This window comes from Urocitellus parryii, chromosome 12 (assembly GCF_045843805.1).
Source record: "Urocitellus parryii isolate mUroPar1 chromosome 12, mUroPar1.hap1, whole genome shotgun sequence".
In the NCBI taxonomy this organism is placed as follows: Eukaryota; Metazoa; Chordata; class Mammalia; order Rodentia; family Sciuridae; genus Urocitellus; species Urocitellus parryii.
This window is the reverse complement of record NC_135542.1, coordinates 87,860,597-87,880,379: the sequence shown is the minus strand read 5'-3', so window position 1 is coordinate 87,880,379 and position 19,783 is coordinate 87,860,597. Positions and strand designations below refer to the sequence as shown.

Below are 19,783 nucleotides of genomic sequence, written 5' to 3'. Positions count from 1 at the left end.
AGTCAGAGGACTGCCGAGGAGGGCTGTCACTCAGGGTAGAGAAACTTTCCAGAATCTTCTGAACCAGGGCCGTGGGGGAGGTTCATACTTGCCCTCCTGCCTACTCCTGTTCCGACAACCCATGACTGCCCCCACGTCAGAACCTCATCACTCATCAAGGAGACAAGGGATCAACAAGTAGTTTTGGGGGTACATCAAGCATTGGAGCCCAGGCCAGCTTTCAGAAATAGGAGGTGGGGGCAGTTTTTATAGACATTATAAACAGGAAAATTAATCTCCAGGATCTTCCCTCATGAAGAAATCCTTAGGGACTTACAAAACTAGACCACATTAAGACATTTGGGCTGCTTTCCAAAGCAACAGGGACTTAACCAGATAAATTCATTGAAAAATATTTTGAAAATTGCAAAACAATCTGGCCTTGGGTAACACTGCTTCCAATAATGAAAGGTTTGCTTTGAGAAATATTTCCCACCCATATAAGTTGAATGCCATACATCATAAATAGATTCCTATTTCAGCCAAGTATATATATATATATATTTTGTACCAGGGATTGAATTCAGGGACACTTGACCACTGAGCCACATCCCAGCTCTAATTTGTATTTATTTACAGACAGCGTCTCACTAAGTTGCTTAGCACCTCACTTTTGTTGAGGCTGACTTAGAACTTGTGATCTTCTTGTCTCAGCCTCTCGAGCTGCTGGGATTCAGAAGTGTGCCACTGTGCCCGGCTACTATCAAGTATTTTTTTAATAATAATAATGATACACAATCTTTGTTCTGTGCTAGGTGCTTCTAAAGCAGGACATGTATAAACTTCTTTAATCTTTGCCATCTACCTGTGAGGTCAGGCTTTTGTTGTCCTCGTTAAACCAAAGAGGAAACTGAGACACACAGAGGTTAAGTAACTTGCCCAAGAAAACAGCCACAGGCTGGTGGAGCACTGCTAGGCTATCCTATTGCTCCCAGCTGTCCCCACCTAAGAGGTGACTGTAAAAATCAAAGGTGAACAGTGCTCTAATAGATGCCCTGGTGTCCCTGATTGCTGCCACTATCCCTGTCCACCTGCTTCTTTAAGAGTTTGCAGCAAGATTTTTTTTTTCTTTCTTCAGAATGTTTTTGAATCATCATAGAAAGGGTTCTGGCTGACTCATGGGGATTTTTGATCCTCAAAATAACATGGTTGTATGGCTTTAAGAATTGAAAACTTCATTTAACTCTTGGAGCTGCTGTGTCGAGAATGTGTTTAACATCTTGGGAAGATCAGTCCCATCGGGATGGTACTAATTGACTGGAGACTTGGGTCCGTCCTGGGTCTGTCCCTGCACACATGGGTTCTGTCTGCCTTGTCATCCCTTTCCAGAGTTCCTGCCACATGGTCCCCATCTTGGCTGGCTGGGTTGCTCATCTCATTTATTTATTTGCCACCTCTTTAAAATGTCATTCGGAGGCATCTTCCCCTCCTTTTCAAGTCCAGCGCTCTCCATGGCTGTGGTCTGAGTTCACTTCAGTTCTGCCCACTGACCTGAGTCCTTGGTGCTGTGTGCCACGTGCTGGAGTATCAGAGATAGAACGAGACAGGCCACTGTCCTGGAGAGGGTCCCTGTCTATTTTCCCCTGCTGGCCCCTGCCTGGAAGGACTGAAATACAGGGAATGGAAGATGCCCTGGCAGCCAAGCAAATGGTGGTTGCTTCCAACTCACTGTACAGCGCACACTCGACTCACACGGGCAGGCAGGGCGCACAGGTGGAACTAGATGTGTCGGAGCTTGAGCTTTACTCCTTAGTTGGATATTACTTTTTGGGGGCTTTTTCTAGTCTAGGGACCAGGGAATAGAAACTGATGACCAGAGCTGGGTGCAGTAGCACATGCCTATAATCACAGCAGCTGGGGAGGCTGAGACGGTAGGATCGTGAGTTCAAAGCCAGCCTCAGCAAAAGTGAGGCGCTAAGCAACTCAGTGAGACCCTGTCTCCAAATAAAATACAAAATAGGGCTGGGGATGTGGCTCAGTGGTCAAGTGCCCTGAGTTCAATCCCTGGTATCCCTCCCCAATAGAAAGTGATGACAAGACATATATCTTTTTGGCACTGAATCAACAGGGCAGGTTACTGCAGGTACTGAGCTATTTAGGGAGACGCTGGAGACATGTGGTGACTCCAGATGACAGTGATGGGAGGAGGCAGGTTCTTATTGATCTTGTAGCCAAAGTGCTTGGACCAGGGGTACTGAGATAGGAGGGGTGCCCTATAAATGTTAGCTAAAGTTAATGAAATAAAGATGGGTGCCTCTCTTCTTTTTTATTTTTTATTTATTTTTTTGGTACCGGGGATTGAATCCAAGGGTGCTTAACCACTGAGCCACAACCCCATCCTTTTTTTATATTTTATTTTGAGACAGGGTTTCTCTGAGTTGCTGGGTTGCTGAGGCTGGCTTTGAACTTGCAATTCTCCTGCCTCAGCCTCCTGAGCCACTGGATTATGGAGAGTGCCTCTGTGCCTTGCTGGGTGCCTCTCTTGATTGTAAAAAAAGAAGAGGCACTGAGACACTCCCTCAGATAGACAGAATACATGCTAAGATGGTGGTGGTTTTGGAAGAGTATCAATTGAGGCAACTCAACAAGTGTGTGTGTGTGTATGTGTGTGTGTGTACGTGCATGCACACACACGTGCATCATACACACACATTTATATACTGTATATTTATTACATGTCCAATAACACTCATCACTTAGGGTATCCTGTGCGTGCTGTGGATCTTTCCTAAGCATCAGACCCAGAGTGGCCCCTCCAGCAGCCCTACCAAGGGCTGAGCCTAAGGGCAGCTCACACCCCAACCCATATTGGATCGTGGTTCCACTGACCAATGACAGTTTATGTTGATTTTGCACAAATTGAATAAAATATGTAAGATTTGTTCCCCACTGCTATAGTTCTTGATCCTTTTCTCCCTACTGGTGGCCCTGGGGACTTCATGTCACTGTTGCCTTGCATGACCCGAGGTTGGGGTACTTACCACAGTGCAGCAAAGGGGCCAGAACCACCAAAGCAGCGCCAGAGCCAAGAGCAGGAACAGAATCAGCAGGGCGATCGCCAGGATGGAGCCGTCCGACTGTGGGGCCAAGAGAAAGGCGGTCAGGAGAGGATGGACCACAGGGAGGTCTTCCCTCCCCAAATTCCCACTACCAAGGGCAGAGCTGAGGCCCAGAGAAGTGCTCAGTTTGCCAAGATCAAGGCTGAAACTCTGCCCAGCATGTTGGGTGAATAGCATCATAACATACTCGGTTTAGCCAATTTTTAAATGAAATGGACTTGACTTTTCAGGAAGGCCCTGCTCTTCTCTTTAAGTAAGAATTATAACCCTACAGGGCACTGAGATGGCCTCCCACTGCCCTCTGTCCCTGGAGCTTATTCCCTGTCCACTAACAGCCCCCAGCTCACTGAGACTGATGTTCTAGCCACTATCTGGGCAGATTCAGACAGTCCTACTCAGGATTCTGCTTCTCCCCCAATCCGAGTCAACAGATCATGTGGAAGGTCTTGAGCCCCAGGTTGAGATGCTGGGAGTGGAGGAGGGCAACTGCAGCTGAACCTGGGAGGTGAGGGTGGGGTGGCTGAGACAGATCAAGTGCTGTCAGGGCAACGGAGGGAGGGAGACACTCGAGAATAATTTCACCCATTTCCAAGCATGCCTAGGCTAGTCTGAAAATAGACAGGGTTGCTGTGGTTCAGATGGTGGTTAACATTTGCAAACAGAAGTTCCTTTGTGCATCAGCATTGTAGGCTGCTGATTCAAGGAAGCCACTTGAGATCACAGGTCTAAGTCTCCTCCACCTCCCTCCCTACCAGCTACTGAGAGCACAAATGGGCACAGCTCTCTGGGGAGGGGGGGCCTAGGGACACATTGTTAGGGTATCGAAAGTGTCCTGAGTAAAACTGACAGTTTGACTTTTGGCTTAAGAAAATAAGGATGTTTGCATAAATAATAATACTAATAAAAAAAGAAAAGAACACAAATGTTTAAATGCTAAATAACACAAATGTTAAATGCTAAATAATGCATTATAGAATTACCACTGAAATTAGGTACTATGTCACCACTATTCTGTGAAACAATATTTAAATGTAATGGGAAAACATTCCTGGAATAAGGAGAGGGAATTTCTGTATATATGGGTCAAGAGTCAGAGGACAGAAAAACTGATTGTTTACTGAACTCTTTCACTGGTAGTTTACTGATATTTACTCACATATTAGTAGTAGTTTCATTGAGAGTAACCTTATGATAATTTAATTATTTTTTGAAAATCTGTATATTCTTTCTTCCTCTTTTATCATTTCATAATGAGAAAACAAAATTCCTGCAATTCCTCTTTAAAAATCCGGTGCCCATTCTGGTGTCAGAGCTCACTGAATCCAGGGATTCTTATCCAGGTCAGTGGATCTATCAGGTCCAGAGATGGGCTTAGGAGGACGGAAGCTGGTGACCTTCCTGAAAGGACACACATGATCTTCAGTGCCTCTAGGGGAGCCCGTTCACAGATTCTCGAAACTGTGGCCCTGCCCCACTTACAGAGGAGGGAGGTTGGGTGGTCTTTCCAGGGTAACAGAGCAAATTGAAGGGCAGAGCTGGAGGTGAGTCCCTCCCACTTGAATGCTCATCAGGGGCTACTGGAAGAGGTGTAAAGGCAGCTCTGACTCCCTGGAATTCTCTGGAATGTCTTTGACTGAAAAGCCAGGGAATTCAACACCCCCAGTCCCAAGCAAGAAGCCAAGGTTTGGGAAGGCCAGATTGCCCCTGGGGGAGCCACAGTCTTGGAAGCACAGGTGCAGGGCTGGGCTGAGGCAGGGGTGGGAAGAGTGCACGGGGGCCAGACTCAACCATGATAGGGTGGATTCTCTGTCCCTGTCACATCATAACATGAGCTCTTGGTGGTAACGGGAAGAAATCACATGTATTTTCTAAACTTATTATTAGCCAAGGACAATCCTCCTAATCTCTGTTTCTACTTTCCATTAAATGGAGGTAATAAACCTCATCTGCCTCGTGGCACCAGTGAGGATAAAGCATAAGTAAGATGAAGACGGAAACATCTGGGCATCTGATGTAAGCCATCCTATCCAACACTGGGCTGTGATTTTCTCTCCCTCTGCTTCTCTGGACAATGAATACTGTGGGCATCTCAGATCATAAATCTGTTTGCACTTGGAATATAAACATGGGCATAAACCCGCCAATATATTCCAAGTGGTATGCGGAGGGACTTGAGGAAGTCACCGGTTGTCATTGAGTCTCCCTTTTCCTTACCTGCAAAACGGAGTGGTTCTGGCATACTGAGAAACTTATAAAACAAGTAGCCTTTTATTCAGACTTGGCATGCCATTTATTCATATCACACACAATTTCCATATTCTATTTTTTCATTTCAGAGAAAGAAATTGTGAGGACATGTGTTTATATCCTTGTGGAAGGAGAAGGTTCCCCGTGAGTGGCAAGGTTGAGGGACACACCCACTGAGGTGCGGGGAAGGGACACAGTGGGGGATTTCTCAGATTTGCACAAAATGAGGCTGGCTGGCTTTTCTTTGGCCACCTCTGGTCTGCCTCTCAGGAGCCACAGTTCTGCCTGGCTGTAGTGGAGGGCTTAGAAAGGGGCAAGGTGCAGAAAAGGAGGCCCTGGCCGATAAAACAGCCTCTTGAATTGCTGGGATTACAGGTGGGTGCTACTGGGCTAGGTTCTTTTCTTGAAGAGCTTACATTCTGGTGAGATAACAATAATAACTGTCATTAGTATAGCTAATACTTATTGAGCACTTACTATGTGCAGTGATCATTTTTTTCTGTGTACTAACATGCTTTCCATATGCCAGTTCATTTAATTTTGAGTTCAATAATTTTATTTTTGTTATAGATTAAAAATACTTAGGCAAGGAGGGGTGGAGAAACGTGTCCAAAGCCTCACAGAGAAGCCAGAATTTATTTATTTATTTATTTTTCATCTGAATGTGTAATTTATTATTTTTTTTTAATTTTTTTAAATTTTTTTTTATTTATTTTTTTTAATGTTGGTTGTTCAAAACATTACATAGAGAAGCCAGAATTTAAATGTGGGCAACTTGGCTGCTTGTTTAACCAGCAGGGTATCGGTATTAGAAAGTAGCCAAGTGCTGAAGAACAGCGCCTGGGAACTAGCACTTCGCAGAGGAGGTGACACTCCAAGGAGCTGCTGCCTGCAGGCACAGGAGAAGCTGGCATTCCTGCACAGAAGGGCAGGCACAAAGCTCTGGGGTCAGGCAGGTATGGGGTGGGGGAATGGCAGAGAAGGTCCATGGAGTCTGCAGGCGAGAAAGGAGGGGGAATCCCTGCTGTGACAGGCCCTGCAAGCCCCATGTGGCTTCTATCCTGAGTCAAGGGGAACCCTTGGTGGCTATAAACTGGGAGCACTGGGGCACTGCTGTCCATACTGAAGAGGAATAGAACCCGAGGAGGGAAGGATCAGGGGTCTAAGGACAGGCAGGAGGCTGTTGCTAATATGCCCAAGTCTTTAGGGATGGCTTTTTACAGTGTCATTCCTGAGCACCTGCCTTTTATGAGATCACTCAGTACTCACTCCACTAACAATAGCTAACCATTACTGTGCTCTACACCTGGAGAAAAGTTCCTGGTTTTATGCAAAGTGACATTTCTCCAGCCATGTTTGATCTGCTCCTTAGGAATCACGTTTCCATCTGTGCTCAGTGCTTTCTTTGCATCCTCTTTAATTAGATGAGTTTCATTTAAAAAGCCTCATAGGAGAGGGTGTGGTAATCCCAGTGACTTGGGACAGGAGGATCACAAGTTCAAAGCCACACCCAGCAAAAGTGAGGTTCTAAATCAACTCAGTGAGACCCTGTCTCTAAATAAAATACAAATTAGGGCTGGGGATGTGGCTCAGTGGTTTTGTGCCCCTGAGTTCAATCCCTGATATGCAAAAAAAAAAAAAAAAAAAAAAAAAAAAAAATTCCAGGGCACAATATGCTCAGCCCTGCTCCTCTGGGCATTTGTATTTGGGATGTCAATCTGGGAGGTTGCCTGCCTTGAATAGCCAAATCCCTGCCTCATGGCTTTCTTGAATTCCTTCTGTTCCCAGATCCTGAAAGGAGGACATTACTTTGAAGACAAGGAGGGCATTGTTCTCAAAGGTATAGATTTGGAAACTTGAATAACAAAGACCTCTCCTACTTGGTTGGTGGAATCTAGGGATTCTGGATTTCTGACACATGGCAGGGGATGGGGGTGAGGAATCCCGTCTGGGCTTGTTTGCAACATGATAGGAGAGAGCCAGGCCTTGGATGATATAAACTCAGACACTGCTGCTCTGTTCTGTTTTGTTTTGGGAGTTGCCATGGAAAAGGGAGGAGCATAAAATGGAGAGGAATTAGAGGGAGACCAGGGGGACTTCAACCAATGTAAAGAAACTTTGTGAAATCCTGCGTTGGACTTGCACTGGATTCTACCTAATGCCCATGGCATAGGGTATAGTCAAGTGACTGTCCTGCTGGGCTTGAAGAACTGTCCATCAAGAAGGGCACCTCTGTCGCTCGCTCCTGATGCTTCTTTCTATGTTGGAGCACAGAGTGTGTCTGACTCTAAGCCTGTCTCTTCCTCTTTACTCATTCAGTAAATAAGGAAAGAGTAAACTGGGTATGTTGGGATGAGCTGTGTCCTTTCTTTCTGGGGAGCCTGAAATCCACAGGAAGGGTTGTCCTCAGTTATCCCAGGCAAGGTTTTACGAGGCCTGATGCTTACACAATTTGGGGGTGGGGAGGTAGGGGATGAAGAACCTCTTAAAGAAAAATAACATTACAATACAAAAGCAAAATTGTTAGGGTTCCTCCCAGGGCCTTAGAAAGGCCTAGAAGGGCCTGTTCAGATGAGGGTCCCTAAAGCTGAAGCTAATCAGCTCCCAGAAACTTGGCCCCTGGCCGTGCATCTTCCTGGCCAGGCCCCAGGCCTGTGATGAGCTGGTAAATCTATTTAATTCTGGGCTCCAGTTTCTAGCCATTTGCTGCCACACTCTGCCAAGGTCTTCAGCTCAGTCATAAAGACAACACTGAGGCTTTCATATATCATATTTTGGCCTCGTGTCTCAGTTTATTCAGAATCCAGGCAGGGAAGAGACACGTTTTATTGCCCCCCCACTATGGTGATACCCACCCCCACCACCCCTGGGGTGTCCAGAATGAGTCCTGGTAAGTGTAACATTTACATTTTGACAGCAGCAGTATGCTCCATCTATTAATAAAGGGACTTTCAGGGCCTTGGCTGGCAGGGCGCTGGGTTTGTCATAGTTTTGGGGTCTAGCTTGGACAGATTCTCGGTATTCGCACCGAAGTACAGAGGCCAGTTGGATGCTTTCATACGCACGTAGTGTCTTGTAAATATTTAACATGAAAGGATGAATCAGTAGGGTTTATTCTGCCACATTGAAGGGATATTAGCCAGTCTTGGCCAACGTATGACAGGAAAATAGCTGATGATCCATGAGCGCTCTCAAGAGCTGGCAATGCTGCTGCTTTGGATTCTCCCCTCCACGGGCACCCGGGGACGTGGCAGATAATGTGGGGCTTCCTCTCCTCTTCCTTGCATTTTCTAGTTTTCTAGAACAAGGTGAAGTTGTCTTTGAAGCACCATTGGGAGCCCCCAAGGGAAAGAGACCTTGCAGCCAGGTCAGTGCTGGTCTATCCTCTTTGTGACTTCAGCAATGGCTTGTGAGAGGGACAGGGGCAGAGATCACAGACTAGGAACACATGGGGCTTCACCCGCTCCAAGGAGAGACCCCGGGAGCAGAGGGAGTTGGAGGATGTGGCAGCTGAGCTGAGGGAGGCTGGAGCCTGAGTAACTGCCCCCCACCCCTCCCTCAAGGCCAAGGCTGGGGCTTAGGAGGTGTCACATTCCAGTGCTCTGAAGTGGAATTTAGACCCATCCGAAGCAGCTGCTCTGAGCTCTGTTTCCTGCCCAGACAAAAACTGGCAGAGCACGGGCAAGTTTTATTTTGAAAGGTGAAATTTAAGTCATTTTATTGCTGCTGAGAAGTTCTGGATGGGCAAGCTTGGAGACCAAAATTATTCTCTCTCGGAGCTTATATATTCTGACTGTTATTCCTGGAAGCCACCTTAGCGATTATTTAACTTACCCACCCACCCCACCCTGCATTTTATTGCAATCCTATTCCCCTGGCATCTGTGACAGTCCTCTCTGGACCACCACCCCCCTTCCTATGTGATTATTCCTTTCCACCTTCCTCGGGGGCTTCTCCTGCTACCAGGACCCTTAAATGTCACTAGCCATCCTTTCTTATTTAAAATAGGTATGTGTGTGTGTGTGTGTGTGTGTGTGTGTGTGTGTGATTTTTCAGTCTTCATTCAGCAGCCTTAAGTCTATTCACAGTGTTGTGCCACCCACAGGTCCCTCCTTGGTCCAGGGCTGTGTTTCTTTCCAACACTCTCCATGGTCTGCCTCATTTCCTCTCACCAAGACACTGATAACTTAAATCTTTATTCTCAGTCTAGATCTTTCCCTATTCCAGGCCCTGGTGAGATCTCACACTAACAGTTCACATTGAGCTCATGTTTTCCCCCATAACCCTTTTTGTTCTCATCCCCTCGTTGAATGGTACTACTTAGCAACCCTCGTTGGAAATCTGGAAATGAATCTGACTTTTCTTTTTGTTCCCCTGTTCTTTCTTCTCCAGGGTCATAACCTCCATCAGTATGTCCTGCTTCTCTGACCCAGATACTTCTCTAAATCTGCCTCTGTCTACTTCATCTCCAGTCTCATGGGTCAGGTTTAGAATCTCATTATTCCTTTCATACATAGTTGCAATGATCTCTTTACTGGTTTCTTCCACTTCAGTCTTCTTACCAGTAATTCCATCCTCTACACTGCAGTTAAAGTCAGTCACTTTAAATGTGATTTTGATAACTTGAACTCTTTATCAGCTCTTCATTGCCTACAAAAGTTCTCAACATTTGGGAATTTGATGACAATGATACATCTCTTTCCTCAGAAAAGTACACATTTATATGTACAAACAAGCTCACGATTTTTTTATGACAATTCCATACAATCCCTGAATCCATACATGGACCTACTAGGTAGAAGATATTGGGTCCTACGTCCACATAAGGCCTCTCTTATTTCTCTAACCGCCTCTCTCACCATCTCCCTCTTTGAGTTTTTTTTTTTTAAAGAGAGAGAGAGAGAGAGAGAGAGAGAGAGAGAGAGAGAGAGAGAGAAAATTTTAATATTTATTTTTTAGTATTTAGCGGACACAACATCTTTGTTGGTATATGGTGCTGAGGATCGAACCCAGGCCGCACGCATGCCAGGCGAGCGCGCTACCGCTTGAGCCACATCCCCAGCCCCCTCTTTGAGTTTTGTGCTCTGACGGAACTTTATACTGCTTGCCTTCTCTGATGTTCTTCCCCAATATCCTAACTTTCATTACTTGCATAACTTTTTATCTTTCAAGTCTTAGCTGAGACACCAACGGATTCATTCATACCTAACATTTATGGCACCTACTATGTGCTAGGTGCTCTCTATAGATAGCAATGGCATAAAGGATGAACATGGTTTCTGCAACCACAGACCTTATAGCCATGTGGAGAACACACAGGGCAAATATCACCACTGAATTCTGAGTTTGTGCTCTTCTCTTATTTTATCCTAATTCTATCTCTATCTCTGCCTTAGCTTCTACTATAGCTTATGAAAATTATATCATTATGCTCTTGTCTCTTCCACTAACTATAAGTCCTTTAAACACATGTATCTGCTTTACTCATATTTGAACCTTTCAGACATAGTATAGTGTTTCAAACAAAATGACTCAATAAGCAGGGATTTAACTATTAGTTTGAGGGAAATGAGAATTTAGCAGGCTAATGCCTCCTGTAGCTAGTGGGTGGCAGAAATGTTAGAGCTAATATGGCTTGAAGCTGCTCCCCTCCAGGGCACCATTGCCAGAAACAGGTGCACCAACCTCACTGCAAAGAGATTGGCCTCTGGAAGCAGAAAAAGATAATCTGAATCTTAATATTTCCACTTTTATATGTGGACTTTGATAAGTTATACAACCTCTCAACCTTCCTGTTCTCTACAAATGTGAAATTGAGACAACCCAGTTCTTTCTGGGATTGATTCTGTGGTTTCATGAGAAAACAAGTAAATATCCTTGTGTATTACCATCCTTCAATCCATGGGACCCCCCTTCCCATTCTCCTCTTGCTTCTTTGTCTAACCCAAGTTTCCAGTGGTGTATCCAGGCTTGGACCAGGTAAATGAATTTGATTCCTGGGAGCAACTTCATGCTAATTGTGACTGAAGCTCTGGTGTTAGTATGGGATTCTTGGTTACATATTCAAGAAATCCAGGTTCTTAAGACCCTCACTAGTCCAAGTGGATTTTCTAATGGTAAACTTGATGGCTTTCATCAGATTTGATCAAACATTCACAAGGGTAACACAATTAAACATTATGATTCAATCTTGCGACCCAAGAGGTAAGAGATGGCAACAAGATTGACAGACACTAAAGCTATTAGATCCCTCAGCCCAACAAGTGGGCAGTCTAAAAAAAAAACTATTAGATGTGAATAACCTCAGCCTTTGTGGAACTTTTTCTAAAAAGCATGACTATTAAGTTATGAGGCTGTTCATGTAATGAACATAACAGAACTCCCACATGCAAATGAGTTGAATTCCCTCCAAACTAGTGGCTTAGGAGGTCAGAGACTCCCTCTAATGGTGCAGCCTTTGCTCAAGGCAATATGGAACTGCCCCCCTCCTCCACCCTACTGTTTCTAAAACCAATTTACAGGACACAAAAAGAAAATCTAAGAACTTCTTAGTCATTTTTTTTTTCATCAAGAAGGTTCCCAATTGGATACTCTACCACTTGCCAGACCTGGCCTCCACAAGTTAAGGAGTTTTTGAAGTCAAATGATAATGATGTTCCCTTATTCCCCTATGGAGGATATACTATGCTTTCAAATTCCAGCAACAGTGAAGCAGGAATGCAGAAAATAGTTGGAATAGCGACCGTGCTGTTGGAGAAAGCATATAGCTTTCCAAGGTAAATACTTGGAAGGAGCAGAAATTATTTGGACGTGTAACTTCTAGTTTGCTGTACATCTTAATACTTGGTCCCCTATATGAGTAAGTCCAAGAAGAACTTAGATAAGCCATCACCGGTGTGCAGCTAGGGTGGGATCAATGCCATATTCCTCCAGACTCAAGCTCTGAGGCCCTTACCATGGAAAAACACTCTTATATCAAGGTTTTACAACATTGTCTTGATACTGTTGTCACTCTGACCCAGTCATGACAGTGCATGTCCCTTACAATGACAAGGGTGTAAAAAGGGAATCTTGGATTAATTTAGCACTTTCCTTTCTTTCCATAAAATGCATAGAGTATGTGAATCAAAACCAGAGAATAATGCAGACAAGATGCTGTTTGTTACTACTCAGAAAGCCCTGGTTCTTATGAGTGAGCTACTGAAATGGAATTACAAAAGTTACTTAGCAATATTCAGGTTGATAGTGGATGAGGAAGGCCAATTGTTAATTTTTATTTTTTCCCATTCAGTGTGGTCACCTGCCTGCTTACCTTTAAGATAGCTATTTCTTTAATAGATATGTTCAATTAGTCTTCTTGATCGCCCTTCAGATGTTAGTCGGCATCACTGTTACCTATTGCTGATAAGTAAATATCACCCACTATATACTGATGGCTGTTGTTTTAGATTATGAATTTGATAGGGTGGGTTTGGGTGATACTCATAAGGGTAGATGCTTACCAGGGATGACCATGGTCACTTTCTTAAAGGCAACATCTTTAAAATGCATAACGGAGTATCAGAAAACCAACAAATCATTTTCTACTGATTTTCTGGTACATACTCAATAGTAGGAAATCCAGAAAAATGAAGAGTCAGCTTTCAATCCTGAATGTGGTCATTATCTAGCTGGATAGTCATGACCAAAGTACAGGGCTTGCTCAGACAGCAGAGCAGGCCAGATGCAGGTCAACTCTGGAAGATTCGACAATCTCCGGGGCCTGAGCTCAGAGGCTTGTCCAGGCCTGTGACATGGGGAGGGTCCAAACAGCACTTGGCAGGCCTGTGGCCATGGTGAAATTGGGTAGGTGGAAAGAAGAAAAGGTATTCCAGAAAGAAAATGAACTGTTATCAAAGGCAGAGAGATAGGGACAGACATAGTTTTGTGTAAAGTGAGGAAGTATGAACGCCTCTGCACACATTTTTATCTGTTGAGGATCAGTGACATACACATTTTAAAGACGGTGGGGTAAGGGCCTACCAGAGTTGCAAGGTGCAAATATCATAAGCAGCATTTTGTAGCTGTTTTGGCCAAGTCTGTACCTTTTATAAATAATCTCAAGAACCTTGAGCTTTGTTGATCTTTTTTCTAAGTTCACAAATTTGGGTGATGCAGGTAAAATAAAATTGCCTTCACTACACCTTTCATACTTCTCCAGCTTGCAAAGGAAGCAGTTTTCCTGATGCTGGGTTGTGTGTAAAAGAATACCAAGAATATTTTAGTTGTCACTTATTCAAGTGCTTTAAAGTTAATTTTTTTTTAAGGAAACAAAACATTGAGGCCACTGCTTTGGGCACTGAGTTAACTAACATCTGTTCTAGCAACCATAGTGACAGAAAAGGAATGCTAGCTATGTATGGCTTGTGGCACTGACCCTTGTTTTGCAGAGAAAGAAATTAAATCACTGACTTTTGAGTTTCTTTGTTGTCCTAATGCATAGGTGAGAAAACTGTTTTGTAAAAGGAAAAGTGCTAATATATTTTCTTAGGACTTAATCATGCTATAGTGACCAGAAAGAAGAGTTTGCCTGCTTTTTGGAAACACAAAAAGTGATAATTATTTTTTCCCCCAATAATACCCTGATTAGAAAATACACATAATGACCCTGGGGCAACTTGGGAGTTAGTGCAATGGGACATTGCCAAGTAGGACAATATGGTCTAGTTCAGGATAGGTCTCCTCCCATCCTGTGATAGTCTAGCCCACTGGTTGTGCCAGTTTTGGACTGTTTAAATAGTTGGCAATTATTTCAATGTTGGTAGAAAGAAGATGCTCTTAGGCTTTCATTGTTTTTCGTCCCTTTTGCCAAACTGTTAATTTTACCTATTCTCTTTTCTCTTTCCCCTTTTTCTTCCTATCTTTTTCATCCTGCTCCCAAACTTATTGGATCCTCCTTCAATTTTGCACTCCTCCAATCAAGTTCCTTTCTTAGCAGGGGCTTCTAATCTAGAAGGCTTAGCCTCAAAGACCCAACCATTTGGAATGACTTTGATAACCCAGGAGCAGGCACGCACAGACATGCCGGTCCTTCAGTAAAATCTGGGTACTCAGAGCACACATATTTTTTCAGAGGCTAAGAATTCTTACTTTAGATACAATTTATATGAGCTTGATCGTCTGATATTAGAGCACCCAGAAGCCTGAGTTGTCATATCAGAAAGGGGGCTATCTAGAATGGAAAACACATGTGGAATACCAAGTAGTGAGAAATCAGAAAGAATAGAACCATAAACTATACATTAAAAGGCAAAGTGATTATGTGATCATAGGCAGAGTTAATATTGTCAAAATAGTCATTCTACCAAAACTGTTATACAGATTTAATGCAATTCCTATTAAAATCCCAATGACATTCTTCATAGAATTTGCAAAAGCAATCATGAAATTCATTGGAAAAATAAGAGACCCCGATAGCCAAAGCAATCTTTAGCAAACAGAGTGAAGCAGGAGCCATACAATGCCAGACCTTAAACTATACTACACAGCAATAGTAACAAAAATGTCATTGTATTGGCACCAAAATAGACATGTAGACCGAAGGTACAGAATAGAAGACAGAGACCAGACCACATAAATACAGTTATCTCATACAAGACAAAGGCACCAAAAACATACATTGGGGAAAGGATGGCCTCCTTAATAAATGGTGCTAGGAAAATTGGAAATCCATATGTAGCAAAATAAAATTAAATCTCTATCTCTCACCATGCACAAAAACTCAACTCAAAGTGGATCAAGGACCTAGGAATTAGACCAGAGACCCTGCACCTAATAGAAGAAAAAGTAGGCCCAAATCTTCATCATGTCGGATTAGACCTGGACTTCCTTAACAAGAATCTTAAAGCACAAGAAATAAAATCAAGAATCAATAAATGTGATGGATTCAAACTAAAAAGCTTCTTCTCAGCAAAAAAGACAATCATTGAGGTGAAGAGAGAGCCTATAGTATGGGAGCAAAGTTTTATCACATGTACATCATATACAGCATTAATCTCCAGGTTATATAAAAAACTCAAAAAACTTAATAAAAAAAAACCCACAACAACAACCCAATCAATAAATGGGCTAAGGAACTGAACAGACACTTCTCAGAAGATATACAAGTGATCAACAAATATATGAAAAAAGTGTTCAAAATCTTTAGTAATTAAAGAAATGCAAATCAAAACTACTCTAAGATTTCATCTCACCCCACCCAGAATGGCAGTTACCAAGAATACAATCAATAACGGGTGTTGAAGAGGATGTGAGGAAAAAAGGTACATGCATACATTGCTGGTGGGACCACAAATTGGTGTAAACACTTTGGAAAGCAGTGTGGAGAGTCCTCAGAAAACTCAGAATGAGCCATCATGACCCAGCTATCCCACTCCTTTGGTCTATACCCAAAGGACTTAAAATCAGCATATTATAATGACATAACCACACCAATGTTTATAGCAGCTTAATTTACAACACGTACACTGTGGAACCAACCTAGATGCCCATCAATAGATGAATGGGTAAAGAAACTGTGGTATATATACACAATGTAATATTACTCAGCATTGAAAGGGAATAAAATTATAGCATTTGCAGGTAAATGGATGGAATTGGAGAATATTATGCTAAGTGAAGTAAGCCAATCCCCCCGCCCCCAATTAAAGACTGAATGTTTTCTCTGAGTAGTGGATGCTGATCTATCATGGGAGCAAGGGATGGGAAAAATGGAGAAACCTTGGATTGGGCTAGGTGGAGGGTGGGGAGGGGAGGATAGGAAAGATGGTGGAATGAGATGGACATCATTACCCTAAGTACACGTGTGATTGCACAAATGGTGCATCTCTAGATTGTGTACAACCAGAGAATTGAAATGTTGTACTCCATTTGTATGATGAAAGGACATGCATTCTGCTGTCATGTACAACTAAGTAGAACAAATAAAAAATTTTAAAAAGAAGCATAGTAATTAGAGAGTGCTAGGGACAAAGAGCCTTACCAATCGAGGGTTTCATAGTAATTTTGGTAAATTTTATTTGGTGATAAAAATGGGGGAAATGAAATGTCAACATACAATGCTTCCCTATCTTGTTTTCTGTTCTGTTTTTACTTTATTATTGTTGTCCTTCTGTGTTTTGAAGGTGTTTTCTCATCTTCTTCTCTGACTGATCAAAATTTATGTTTAGCTAATTGACTTACAACTTTTCTTCTGTTTTAACAAAACCACTTGAAATTATAAGTTTCCCTCTCAGAGACCACTTTAGCTGCATCCTAACAAAATTCTAGTAAAGGGCATCTTGGTAGTTGATCAGTTCTGAGTATTTTATCATTTACATTTGATTTTACTTTGACCCATAAATAATTTGGATGTGTGTTTGAAATTTTGAAACATGTAAGATTTTAAAATTGATTGATAACTTGATTGGCTATCACTTTTCAATTTTTGTTTTCATTCCAGAATGTGGTCTGTATGGGCTGTCTTGATATTTGTTGACACTTGGCTTTGGCCTATAAAAGTACATAATTATTTTTATGAAAGTATTAAAGTGTGCTTGAAAAGGAATTGGTATTCTCTGTTGGGTGCAGAGTTGCTTTAGACAGTAAGCCATTCTCCAAGAGAGACAACCTAGGGTTCTTACTTTCCACTATGCATAGGGGTGAGCGTGGAGAGGAAATGACTAATCAGTTCTGTTTAGCACATGATTCATTATCCTCACTTTTGGTACAGTACAGATTGATAGAAAATATTTCACTGGATTTCAAATTGGTCCATCGTAGGATGCCTCATTATTTTATGAGTCATTAGGAGGAGAAAACATTGCTCATTTAAATTGTGATACATTATTGATGAGCTGAGGCATCTCAATTTCAGAGATGTTAAAATGTGGGGGGAAAAGTGTCTTAGAATTGATGAAATACAACCTTTTTGTCATTAACATACAGCCTCTCATTTTATGCAACACCAGGCTTTGGAGTGTTATGCTGATCCTGATTGTGTGTGTACTAGATTATGTTTAATTATATTATTCAAATCATTTATGTTTTATAAATTCTTTTGTCTGGCTGATCTATTAATTACTGAGATATATGTATATCTCCTTCCATGATGGTGCATTTATCAATTTCTCTTTTCATGTCTCAATTTATTCCTTATTCTGAGGGTATGCCATTTAGTGAAAATTAGAATTATGATAACTTCTAGATTAACTGTACTTACTGACATTACACAGTGGTTCTCTTTCTATCAAAAATTATCTTTTTTTGCCATAAAGTTTACTCTATCCATATTAATATACTCATACTAGCTTTCTCTTCTTCATATTTAACGGGTGCAACTTTTCTCACATTTTTATTTTCAATCTTTAGGTTTTCTTAATATTTTATTGAATATATGTTTTATTATAAATAGCATATAGCTGAATATTTTTAAAACACAATCTGTCAATTTTTTAACATCAGGGTTTGTTCTATTACATTTATTTTGCTTACGGATTTCACTTTTATTTCTACCATATTACTATATTCTTATTTCAGGGTTTTCTAGAGCTTAATTTCAGAAAAACATTTTTTTTCCTCATTTACTCTCAAAACAAGGAAATTTCAAACTTAGGGCAAACATTCTTTAAAATACTTAGTGATAAAAATATTGAAAAGTCAATTTCTCAAATATCCAAGAAAAACAAATCAGCATGAATCCTCCAAAATATGTTTAAAAGATATTTTTATGCACACAAGGGTTATCAAAACAGAGATGTTGGCAAACTGTTTTTATTCCAGTTCATAAACAATATTTGAGATCTGAGTTCTGCATTCTGATATTTCTGTGGTCTTTTGCCCTTTCCAGTGACAGTACATGAAACCACAGGCTATCTTGTTAAGATAACAATAATAAAAAATACTAGGACATTGTTTTTTTTTTTTTTAATTTGAACTCTCTATGGTTCTACTGAGACTGGGTAATAAATAGAGGAGAATGATTTGTGACTATTGTACCAACTGTTTGTTAATGAAAGGCTATGTTTTGAGGTTACTTGAAAATAGATTATTCTCAGGAGGAGTTTCAGTCACTCTGGTCTGAAATGTGATCTCGCTTGTATTAGGTAGAAGTTGGCCAATCTGAATACCATTCTGAGCAACTGCCTCCAATAACACCAACAAAGGTCTCTCATATTTATTTTCAAAATGTAAATGCCAAATTCATTGGTTATACTCTGGAGGACTGATAATATTTACCCTGCTCCTTTACTGACATACTCTTAGATCTGCAATCACAGACTCTCAGCACTGGAATCAGTCTGAAAGCTTTTCTAGTCGGATCACCCATCTGATGCATGAATGCCCTTTACATAGTTCTGCCAAGTTGTGAGAATAGGGAGGACAGGGAGCTCACTACCCCCTGAAGCTGCCAGATAGAAAGGACTTTTTTATGTGGGATGTGGTGGTGCAGGCCCGTAATCCCAGCTACAAGGGGTTGAGGCAGGAGGATCACAAGTTCAAGGCCAATCTGGGCAATTTAATGAGACCCTGTCTCAGAAAAAAATAAAAGAGCTGGGGATGTAGCTCAGTGGTAGAGCGCTCGCCAACCATATATAAGGGCCTGAAAAGAAAGAAAGGAAGGAAGGAAAGAAGGAAGGAAGGAAGAAAGGAAGGAAGGAAGGAAGGAAGGAAGCAAGGAAAGAAGGAAGGAAGGAAGGAAGGAAGGAAGGAAGGAAGGAAGGAAGGAAGGAGGGAGGGAGGGAGGGAAGAAATAACTGACTTTAAAAATACTGAGTGAGAAATTCTACTTCTTGGATTTACATAATAAATAATTTACAGAGTTGGTGTGAAGGCAAAGTCAAACCTGATTATAAAGTGAAATTATAAAAATGTTATGGTAAGAAACCAATGCCTGGGTAAAGGATCAGTTCCCCTCCCCTTCTAATTAATCATAGGTCCTTACCTTTTGGATTGTAAATAACTGTCTCTAGGAGTCTAAGTACTCCCTCTTGAAATACAAACACCCCTATGCCAGGTTTGCAAGGCTAGAGAGTTAACCGATGCCTATGAAAAGAGTTGTTTCTTCTTTTCTGTTTCTGTAAACATACTTTATGTTAGAGACACCCCCCTACAAACATAAGGCCTTCAGTCATGGTCACATAGATTAGGAATTTAAACAAATAAACAGACAAACGAAGCCAATGATAGGATGGGTCTAACATGATACTAAATCACATATAAATGTTGTGAGAGACTGTGGGTAAGGGCTCAGAATTTGGAGTTTGTTCTCCTCTGGGCCCACCCGCATAAAATAAAGTTTGGAGTTCTCCTCCTCCCTGAGGGCTGCTTGCTGCTTCTCCACCGGTCTGTTTCCCACAACACTGGGACTCCACATGTGCAGATCTACTCGTTTTAGAACAGCCCTTTGGATGTCGTCTCCA

General features: G+C 41.9%; 1 protein-coding gene across 1 annotated transcript in view; it reads right to left on the bottom strand.

Moving 5' to 3' along the window:
* The window catches only part of Antxr1 (ANTXR cell adhesion molecule 1), a 226,441-nt gene that overhangs the window by 92,898 nt on the left and 113,760 nt on the right, over positions 1-19,783 (bottom strand). The window contains exon 13 of the mRNA XM_026387240.2: positions 3,021-3,116. Coding sequence (XP_026243025.1) covers positions 3,021-3,116 — 96 coding nt within the window. The remainder of the gene's footprint in view (positions 1-3,020; positions 3,117-19,783) is intronic.